Source organism: Grosmannia clavigera (assembly GCF_000143105.1).
Source record: "Grosmannia clavigera kw1407 unplaced genomic scaffold GCSC_141, whole genome shotgun sequence".
Lineage (NCBI taxonomy): Eukaryota > Fungi > Ascomycota > Sordariomycetes > Ophiostomatales > Ophiostomataceae > Leptographium > Leptographium clavigerum.
Window position 1 is genome coordinate 24,062 of NW_014040800.1, and position 11,872 is coordinate 35,933.

General features: G+C 32.6%; 1 protein-coding gene across 1 annotated transcript; it reads right to left on the bottom strand.

Moving 5' to 3' along the window:
• Positions 1–8,850: 8,850 nt before the first annotated feature.
• CMQ_2500 (sugar transporter) lies at positions 8,851–11,192 on the bottom strand (the record flags this gene model as incomplete). The annotated part of the gene is made up of 5 exons (XM_014317427.1): positions 8,851–8,910; positions 9,668–9,825; positions 9,886–9,944; positions 10,728–11,008; positions 11,070–11,192. 5 exons carry the CDS (start codon positions 11,190–11,192, stop codon positions 8,851–8,853), a joined length of 681 nt encoding a protein of 226 aa, XP_014172902.1.
• Between the last annotated feature and the right edge of the window lie 680 nt (positions 11,193–11,872).

Consider the following 11,872-nt stretch of genomic DNA (forward strand, 5'->3'; position numbering starts at 1 on the left):
CGGTCAGTGCCTCGCTCCCATCCCATGGGGAGCCAGCGCCTGCTTACAGGCCCACATTAAAATATTTCAGTAGCCAATTAAAGCAAAGCTTTCAAACGTGACATGGCCCACCTGCACCTAATTAGCCAATTACAGCAACGCTTTAATCAATGAGAATTTTTTTAGGCCTACCTGCACCTAACCAGCCAATTAGAGCAACGCTTTGATCGATAAGAATTCTTTACTTTAACCAACAGCCGTTATTAATTTATAACAACGTAACAAAACTAGATATAAAAAAACGTTAAAAGTTGTAGAATCCTTGATTTTAGCTGGAGTTTATGTATATATAAAAACTGCTTTTTTTCTTGAAAAGTAGTTAATCCTAGCTGACTTTTTACCGGAGATTTAAGGTTTACTAACCTAGTAGATAGTTTGTCCTGCTAACTAAAGTATATAAAAAGTAATATTATATATAATAACGTGCTTTTTTGCTTTTTAGTAAGCTATAGATTATAAACTAGTTGCTAAGGCTTTTTATACTAAAGGCTTTATTACTATCTATATAAAAGGCATAGGTTGCTACTAGCTAAAAATAGCTATTATAACCCTAGTGCTTCTTTAAACTATATAATATTATTTATAATACTTAAGGCTAAGACTAATTATAAAACAACCTATTTATAAAAGCTAAGCAAAGCTAAGAGAATAATACTTATTATTTACTAAAAAGGAACACCTTATTCTATAAAGATTATATTATTATCTTATTAGTAAATAAGCTATAAGCAAGGCTAATTAGTCTATACTATAACTTCTTTATAGTAGGCTATATAAAAGTTTATAAGACTATAAAACTCTTTACTAAGAAGTACTACTAGCTAAACATAGCTATAAACGTTTATACGTTTATTACTAACTATTTATTATGCATACGTAATAAGGTTCTTTAGTATAAGCTATATAGATACCTCTAGTCCTTACCTATGCTTATTTAGCTATTTTAGAATATTAGTATAGATTTTATAACTAGTCTTAAGCTAAGCCTAGGCTTAGATAGCTATTTATATAACGCTATCTTAATAGTAGTTAATTACTATATAAAATATAACATATTTATCCTTACCTAAAAGATAGTTATAGCTACTAAGGTTGCTTAACTTATTTATAACTATATAAAGACTAAGTTTAGTATTTTAAAAGTAATTGTTAGTAATAAGGATAGCTTATTTACTAGCTAACTTTAGTAGGAATTAATGTAACTTTAGTAGGAATTAATGTAACTTTAAGAGGTTTAGCCAATAATGTTAATAGCATACTACTTATAAATAAATGGTAATACTAAAATCTTAAACTAAACTTTATAACGATTCTTATAAACGTTCTATAGTTACTTATAATACTAGTAGACGTAAGTATTAAGTACTATAGAATTTATATATAATAACGCTTACTATACTATAATAAAAACTTCTTTATTTTATATATTATATGTATACTACTCTTGTTTTATAAACAACTTCTCTTTTATTAAGGCTATAATAAAGGGCGTGTAAGAGCGTATTAGTTGCTATAAGCTGTTAGGCAAAAGTTAAAAATGTTATGGAAAAAAGTAATTTGCTAATAAAAGAAAGGCTATAATAAGTAACGCTTATATAAAGAATTTATTAAAGGCAAATTTGTAAGCATATTAATAAAGCACTTAAACCTAGTTAGCTTAAAGAAGCTAAACTTAACCTTCTTACACGTTTATATTATAAAGAAGCTAGACCTAATTATATATTAGGTTACTTTGCTTTTATAATATGCTTGCTAACATAATATATTTTACGTCTTCTACTTTAAACTATAGACTACTATAGTAAAAGAAAGAGAAGAGCTTTTATTCTTAAAAATAGTAAAAGATCAGAAAGAGTATAAGGTTAAAAATATTATTACTTACCTTAATAAAAAGTTATAAACTTAGTTCTTAATAAAATAAAAAAGCTAGCTAGCTAATTATAATACTTAAGAACTAAAAAAGCACTTAGCGTATGCTAGCTATAAGCTATAGTCTTACTAAAAGACTCTAAAGCATACTTATAAGAAATAAAAAGACTATAAGGTAATAACTAGCTATATATAAGTTAATTGTTAGTTAACTACTCTTACTATTTTTATATAATTATATACTATAAACTACTTATTCTAGCTTTAAGAGCGCTTTTTAAAGCTACAAACTTAAAATACTTTATTAGTAAGCTATTACTTAGTTATTAACTAACTTATTACTATTCTTCTTTATAAACGTTCTCTTTACTCTTTAATTCCTCTCTTTAATACTAACTTCCTATCTTTCATTTTATTACTAGGTAAGCCTGTACTAACTAGCATATAGCTACTACTAGCTGCTAACTAGCTACTTTCTAGCATACTTTTACTAAATGCTACTATACTACTACTACTAGCTACTATAACTGCCTTACTACTACTAGCTATAGCACTAAAAATAGTCCTAGCGCTACGCTAGCGCTTAGCTAAGGTTAGCAACTTAGCGTAAGACCGTTGCTTGCTAGGCGCCGCTAAGAGCAATAGCTAAAGAAAGGCTACTACTTAGTTAGTCTAAGTTAGCTTAACTAAGGCCGCTATAGTTTATAAGATTTGCTTAAGCAGCTTCTTTACTCTTATAGTATAGTAAAGCATACTACTATAGCTAGCCTAAATAGTTATAGCACGCTAGGCTAAGCTAAGCATAATAAAATAAGGATTAGCTTAGGTAATAAGTTAGTAATAACTTAATAATAGAGACTAAGAGACTTGCTATTACTTTAAGAGTAGTAGCAACTTAAGTCTACGCTTATAATAGTATACATATATCTAAGAATATTAGCAGCAAAAGCTAGGCTACCTTTACTAACTACTATATAGGCGTTATAGTAAGCTTTAGCTTTTACTAGTACTAGTAAAGAATACTAAAGTATAATGCAGGCCGTTACCTACTAGTCTACTATAGTTTATTAAGTTAAAGTCTTAATATAATAAGTATAAACACGTTTAAGCCTTTATAACTATACATTATACACTAACCCTTATAATATTAAAGTATTTTTTAGCTAAAAGACGCTTTAATTTAGCTTAAATATATTTAATTAAGTTTAAATCTAAGCTATAAGTAGGCTAAAAAGGCAGCATTTTAATCTAGTTATTTATAAGCTACTATATTAATAATGCAAATATATATACTTTTGCATTATGTTACTAGTAATACTAAAAACTATTATAAAAAGGTAAAAGGCCTTTTATTAATGCTTTTTAGTAGCTTTATAAAGTATAGCTACCTTTTATACTTTTAAAGTAGTCTCTTTTTATTAAGATTAACTTTATATAGCCTTCTTTCTAAATCCTACCCTAAAACATTAACAAAATCGTAGGTTTGCTATATAATCAAACGTTTATTAAGTTCTTTTACTATTTCTATGCAATTGTTTAAAAAATAAAACTAACGCTACGTTTTAGCTACGTTTTAGCAGCTACTTTTGTTAGAGAAGAAAGTTTAGCAAATTAGTATAAATTCTACTACAATTAGCAAAGCGTATATAAAAAGCAAATCGTCTTTATCTTATAGCAAATTACGCGCAAATTTAAGCCTATTCTTTACTATATTTACTAATAAAAATATTCTGTCTATAGCCTTTTATTTTCGTATTCTATTCCTATAAAATGCGCGCTATATAGTAGTATAAGACAGCCGACAAACTATTTGCTTTGCTAGCTCTTTATAGGTAATTTTTAGGTGCCGCTTTACTTGCTAAATAAGGTAACGTTTATCTCGACAGCTAAGCAACGCAAGCTTGCCGCGGCTAGGTCTATCCTTAAAGCCGTGTGTTTCTATAAACTAATTGATCGTCTTAGTAACTATACTGCGCGTAACGCTAAAAGCTTATATAATAGCGCCTTATAACTAGCCGGCGTATATAGCACTATAGATAGCAGCACGCGCAGCTAAACTTAGCTGGCCTTCAGCCTTCCTTTCGGCCGTCAGAATGGCACTACATTTAGCTAATTTGGACATCTTTTCGTTGATTTGTGGTGATTCTAAGTAAGAGTAGGTGTTAGGAGTTAAATAAGAAACGCGAAAAATCGCAGAGGTGGTTCTATATTTTTAGAACCCTACTATAGTAGTCATTATTAGCATTAGTTTAAATAAAAAGCTTAAGTATTTTATATAAAAATCTTAGCTATTATTAAAGTTATTATATTTACTATTATTCTTATAGTTATATTTCTTTTTAAGTTTAGTCTAATTAGTATGCTATACTACGCTAGTAGCTAGTTAAAGGCGTAGTAGCATAGTATATAAGTATAAGTACGCGTAATTATAAGCATTTAGTCTATATATATAAGTCTTACTTTGCTATTAATTTAAGTATTAAAGGCAATTATAATTTTTATTAAACTAATTCTTATAATAAAGACTTTACTAGTTAGTTAGTTATTAAGGACTTACTTAAGCTAAAGTAAAATGTTTAAATTTGTATTATCAATCAAATTACATAGGTTACTTGTTTGAAAGACGCTATTAAGGATTAGCTAGTCTATTTATTAATTAAAGGTAGTAAGTCTGATTTTATTTAAATCTTATAATAAAGTAAAAGCAAATTAGTTAAGCTCTACTTTAATCTATTTAATTTAAGTAGTCTTTATTTACACTAACTTTTTCTTTTATTAACCTTACTAGTTTTCTTTATTAAAGTAAGTTGCCTTTTAGTTATTAAGCTTTTAAAGAATATATTTTAGTTTTACTTAAAGCTTTTTTACTTATATACAAGTTTTAAGCTTAAAGTACTTTTAAAAAGTATACTTACTTTTACTATAGTTCTAGCACTTTAATATAATATTAATATTTAGTTACTAAGTTTAATTACTTTTTATAAAACAATAGTTCTTAATTTTTATATTATTATACTAAAGGTTCTTTATAAGCTTACTAGCTAGTACGCCATTAACTATAATAGCTTATTTATAGTTATTTTACTTTTTTATAAAATAATCAACTAAGGTATAAGATGCTAAAGCAATCTAGTAATAATTTAAGCAAGCTTATAAAATAAAGTATACATAGGCTGTGCAAGGCTTAGCAGGGCTAAAATAAGGCGCTTATAAAGTCTTAACTAGTAGTAAGAGAAAGTACCGCTAAGCTTTGCTAAGGGCGCTAGGCTGCATTTAGCGACTAACGGCAAATAAGTAAGGTAGCGCTTAGCAAACTTTACTAATCGCCCTTAAGCGTTTTGCTACTCTAGACCGCTACTATAGCATATGTATATTTTATAAGCGCTTGCTAGTAACGAATTTAAAAGGAATAAGATTAAGTCTTACTTTAAGCCTTTTCTACCTTTTATCTTACCTTTTATTCTATTATACATTATATGCTTTTAGTAATACTTTTTATATTTTTCTTTTACTTTTAGCTTTAAAACTAATATTCTTTATAATTATTAGTATTCTTTATGAGTATTAGTAATCTTTATTATTATATTAAAGGGCTTACTAATAGCTTTATTTTAGTAATACTTTATTAAGTAGTTATTAAGCTTTTACTAATATTATTAAGCAGTTTTACTAGCTTTATTAAAAGCGTTATTAATATTTTATTATAAGTAGTTTTATTTTTACTAGTATAATATTAGTAGCTTACTACTTTATTACAGCGTCTAGCTCTTTTTATTAATATAGTATATTTAAAATTTAAGCTTTAAATACTTTTAATAAATAAATATAATAAAGCATACTTATAAAAGGCGCTTAACTAAAGGCTTATTAGTGTATAGTTAGTTATAGTGCTTTTACTAATTAGCTACTAATTTGGTATTTAATTAGCTATTTACTTAAAGAATCTTTATATTCTTTAGTATATATATTAGCATTATAAGCATTCTTTATTATTATTAACTATTTGTTTATCTTAGTAGTAGTAATACTAATAGTAAGCTTTTAATACTATATTATAATAGCTTATTATCTTAGTAGCAATTACTAAATAGTAGCCTTATAGCCTTTATAGCTATAATATCACTTAGCGTTATTTAATATATATATAATATAAGTATATTTATTACTTTATACAGGTATTTTAGTTAGTAAGATATTATTTTGTAGCACTTATACTAGTCTTACATTTAAGTTTATAAATAAAGTAAAGGTACTTTCAAAATTATATATAAAGTATAACTACTTTATTAGAGCATAAAGAGTAGTATTGGTATATTTTCTACTACTAAGAGCTTATATACCTCTTATAAAGTAGCCGCCTTATAACTAAACATTACTTCTCATAAAATAAAAGTTAAGAAAAAATATAAGTTTATATATCATATATAGTTATAAAGGCTTAAACCGAATTTATACTATTATCTTAAGACTTTAGCTTAACAAACTATAAGAGACTAGTAGGTAAGAGCCTACAGTCTAATTTATATATAAATAAGAGGTGCGCAATAGCGCAACCTTAAGAGGGTATAGTATAGTAAAGTGGCTATGCTATGCCTTATATACGTGTTAAGGAGTTTGCTAAGTCTAAAGCTTAGTAAGCGATAGGTTTCTAAAATTGTATATAGGGCGCGTGTATAGAATACGTTTATAAAATATAAACTTAATATATTCCTTTTATCTTTTATGTATATAAGACTTTATAAATCGGTTATTAAAAGCTCTTTAAATTGTATAGCCTTCTTATTAATATAATAGTAATATAACCGTTTTATTTATCTAGATAACCTGCTTTTAATCCTTTATTATTTAGTTTCTATGCTCTAAGCATTACTATGAGCAATTATGCTTTAATAATGCTGTTAAGCTAGGCTTTAAAGTTAGCTTTAGTTTTTTAATCTAGTAGCGTAAAGAGTGCGCTACACTATTATAGCTAAAACTCTGCCTATTTCCTATACTATATAAGCGCATGTCTGTTCTAGTCTATACTAATTAGCTTAAACCTTAATAAGTACTTTATTGTATATTAGTTCTTATTTTTATTAGCCTATTTTATCATCGTTAAATGTATATCGCGTATTATAAAGATTTTATTAATATTAAAACCATGTAAAATCGCTTTATTAAGCAGCTTATTTACCCGGCATATAGAGTATAAATATACTAGTAAACGCTTTAACTTAGTAATTTGTAGCACTAAATAGCTTTAAGGCTAGGGCCTGCGCTCGAGTAGCATTATTATAAGAAAGCATAATAAAGTAAAGATATAAAATAAAAAACAACGCTTTAGCGCAATAAGGGGTAGAAAAAAGGTTAATATAGTTTTGCCGGTATTAATAAGGCAAAAGCAATAAGCCCTTTTATTTAAGAGGGACCTCTTTAAGCGTATGTGTATTATTATAGATAGGTACTTCTAAGGTATACTAGCGTGCATAAACACGTACTAAATTGCCCTATACACTATATAGTATATATATTCTTTCTTTACACAGCAACATTATGCACGCCCTTCCCATTTTAGCCTAGTCCGTTTAACAACTGTTGGCTAATAGATAATTGTTATAACTAATGCTTATAGCAAGGGATACAAAGCACTATATAGGTCTGCTTAGTATGGCTAATAATATGCGTAATGTATTAACTAGAAAGGAGTACATAGCGCACCTTCTATAGTGCAAAGATTTTAATAGGGCTATTACCAACTTTTACCTATTCTAACTAATAAGTAGCTGCTTTTTTGACAGTAGTTGAACGGTTATAGTGCGCTTTATTCTAGAGCTTTATACTGTCCTTAATTAGCGTATATGTTATAACCTGTTTATCCTCCTAGCTTAAGAATACTACTAAGTAAAGCAAAAGGCTTTATTTATAGTATAGAAATAATTAACTATAAAGCTTTAAATAGCCTTTAAAAAGGTCTTTTACTTAAGGCTCTTAGCTTATTAAATAAGGCAGTAGATGTTTTAATGTTGCCTTAGTTATAGCCTTAGTTATAATGTTAGTAACTTATTCCTTTAATAGTATGTATTTAAATATTAGTAAGCTGCTTAAAGTGCACTTATAAAAGTAGTACTACTTAATATTAAAGTGCTTTAATTGCTTGTAAAACTTTAGCTTTTTAGTAAGACTAATTGTTGTCTATAAATAGTATAATATCTACTATAAGGCTTAGTTTCAAAAAGAACTGTTTAATTTACTTAGCTTATATTATAGAAAAGTACGCTATGCTATATTTAGCTTTATACATTAAAGTGCTAATAGTTGGTGGCTTTTTAGCGTACTATAAAACTAGACCGCTAGCTATTTTAAATATAAAGCTATAAGTAAAGTAGTAATTAATAAGATTATTTGCTTAAGAGGCATTAACCTAGCTATTAATAGTAACGTGCCCTTTAAGCAGTGCTTATTAGCAAGTAAAAACAATTACAACCTTTTCCTTGCTATAAATATACTATAGCACGCTTTTAATTAATTAAGCGTACGTCTCTCTAAGTTACTTTATAACCTTTAAATACTGGTAAATAGCAAAAGCGTAGTTAAGTTAGGTTATTACTCTTAAGTACATTAACTTATTATTAACGTGCTAGTAGTGCTGAAGGTTAGCTAAGAGCTGCAAACTTAATAAAGCCTTATCCTACTAATGCATTGCAAAGGCTAGAAAGTAATGTTAACCGCCTATATGCGAACTATCGTTTAAAATACGCAAAGTAACAAGTTATACAGAGTAACACATAAGATATTTAACTTAGCAGAGGGTACTACGCTGTAGACAATACGACTCTATCTAGTTTTCTAAGAGGTTTCCATGCAATCATTAGACTAAAATCCAATTTATAGACCATAGGAGGAGAGACTAACGAGACGAGTCTTGTATGCTAAATAGTTATAATCTACTATGCGCCTATTTTAGGCTTCGTTCGCATCCAGTCTTTCCCTTTCGATGATTGATGGTGGCTTGGCAATTTTCTGGCGAAGTATGTGACGCTTGAAAAAGTATGGAAGCCATACATTAACCTCGTATGATATGAAGCTTTTTGTCGGAACTGAAAATACCTCTGTTAAAAAGTTAGTAAGCGGGAGGCAGATACATGAAAGGGCACACTTGTGTAGTCCAACTTACGGTCCACTTCTTCGAGGGTAAGCTGTTTCGTTTCACGCACAAAACAGAATATCATGAACCAAGCGATTAGGTTGAGTCCAGCATAGAATCCAACTAATGTAAAGTTAGCTGAGTTCTAGGGCGTGAAAGAATGTGTTGAATACGCACAAGCTCCTGTAGGTGTCATAACACTCTTCATACGAGGAAAAGTTAGGCTTAAAATTCCAGCTAATTTGTGTTAGTACAAAGTATCGAGCTTTGACGTGTATGTGTCATATACCAAACGTGTTGTTGACGAAAATGGCCCATGCCATTCCCTGTTCTCTCTGAATGTTTGGGAACACTTCGGCGGAATACTGAAAAGCAACAGGTCCTTCGCCAAGCGAATAACAAATTGTGAAAAGATAAATAAAACTAGTTTGTTAATTTCTGCTTCTAACACAGCTGTAGGCATATTTCTATAACTTACAGCACGACTGGCCCGATCTTGTCTCCTCGTGAGCCTGACTTCTCAAGTAAAGACAGCCCGGCAGCAAGTAAGAAAATGCACATCCCAGGGAATGTCTGATTACAGAGCATTAGTTCTTATTGCGTAGCTGGTTTAAAGACTGTGCAAGCACGTACACTTAATGTAAGAGTCCGGCGTCCCTTGGTGTCAATGAGGAAAAGTGTTGGTATCGTTGACACGACCTGAACAGCACCGTAGCCAAGAGATGCATACAGTGCTTGGGTGGGGGTGTAGCCGACCTGCTCAAATATTGATGAGCTGTAAAATGATATAACTGGGGGAGTCAGAGCGAGTTATAACACAAAAAGATGTAGAGGGGGGAGTGAAAACGTACTGTTGATGCCGCACATCTGTTGAGCGATCATTACTGTGGAGGCTCCATAGTTTGCGCGCCTAATTCTTGGAACGGTAAAAATGTCACGAAAACGAGTGAAATAATTCGAACCTGCAGCCTGCTCCTTTTCCTGCGCGAAAATGATGCTGGAATAGTAGTAGTCTCTTGCAGCAATAATTGGATGCGCACGAAGACGATTCATAGATTGAAAGCCTCTTGCGACTTTTCCTTTTTTCATAAGCCAGCGCGGCGACTCTGGACAAAACCAGATACCTAACATCAGGATGAAGGATGGGATAAAGGCCGATCCAAGCTGGAGCCGCCAAGCGATTTTGCCTGTGTCTTTGACGATGACGTTGGCACAGAAGCCTAGAAAAATGCCTGCCACAACCCAAAGTTGCCAAAACATCACTAGGGCTCCCCGAACTCGAGCTGGAGCCATCTCGGCGGAAAAGATTGGTACAGTGGCGTTCTTTGCACCTATCCCAATACCCATCACGAATCTGGCTGCAAAGAGGCCCTGCCAAGATTTTGCGAAGGCCGAGCCGATAGGGGTGGCGGTCAAACAGCAAGCGGTTAGAAAAATCTCACCCCGGCGTCCTAGGTAGCGATTCAATGGGTCGACTATAAACGGCCCGCTGCAAAGATATCAGTACGTTAGAGAAGCAAGGAGGGGTTTGTGACATGTGCCCACAGAAGACCGGCCGTTAAAAAAATGATGCTGTTCACAAGACCGACAATCCACTCGTCTTTTCCTGTCTTGTCGATTCCAAATTCCCGGGGAAATGACCTTGTCTTGTTTAGCAAAGGCGCTCGACTTTTTGGATTGCTAAAGCTCTTACAAGTTCGCTCCATTGCTTCCTGTTTGGTCCCAACCTTGCGTAGCGGCACCGATGGCACATAGCGCGATTGAGTACCAAAGTACGAAAGGGCCATGCCATTTGTGCTCTAACTCGTATTTGAGAGCGCTGATCTCATCCACAGACAGCTGCGGCATCTTCTCAAATCGCGTAGGGTCACGTGCAACCAGAGCTCCACGGGCGAAAAGGTCGGCATGCTCTCTCATTCCGTTGGCTTCAGCAAAAGCGCGGGCATTCTGAGTTGTTTGCTCAGGGGTGAAGTTCTGTGCGATGGGGCAGTCAGTGGCTAGAGGCACAGAGGGGAAAGCTGCGTATAATGCACACCTGAAGAGGGTTCTTGATTTCGTTGACAGCTGCAGGACTGTTTTCGATGTGGTTGAGTGTGGGGTCAGAAACTTTCTCATCATGAGAAGCTGTCTTCTCGGCGCCTGTGACAATATCACCCATTGTGCTCGATTGTGGGACGTGGCGACAGATAAAATCTACGAACAGAGCAGGTTAAGAGTTTGGGAAAACACATGCGTATGCTCCTAGGTTTCTGTACTCGATCTAAATACTTGTGCTCTGAGTAAAGTAAGCATGGACGCGGGGGGTTGCTAAGAATGATCTACGGGGATGTAAGCCAATTCCGGCGTAGGTACTGGGGAAGCGGGTCGTAGTTTCCCTGTTTTTACCCCAGCCCCATTCCTTCGTATGATCCTGTCTCCACCTCCGCAATCGTCTCAAACACTTTCTGTTTGTCCTCGGTAACAAAGCCGGGTTTTCGGAGGATTGGTGTTTGAGTAAACGAGCGAACGTAATCATTGCGTCTTTTGCACTGCGGGCCACTGTAACCCAACGTGTGCTCTGTATTAATGTACGCTAAACAAAGACCATTGGTGTGCGAAGTACGGAGTACTCATAGAGAATATTCCGTTCCGGGTATATCTATGAACATTTTTCGCCGAGGTAGCATTTGCACTACTCCCGTACTCGGATTTAGTTTGATCCTACCCCGTACTTCTGCGACTCTTCGTTGCAATTTACGAAATTTACGACGTACGTGCCAAGCTAACCCCGGCCAAGGAAGCCGCCAAGGAAGCCACCAAGGACGTCACATGCGAGTGTCGCCGACGTAGAGCCTTTCA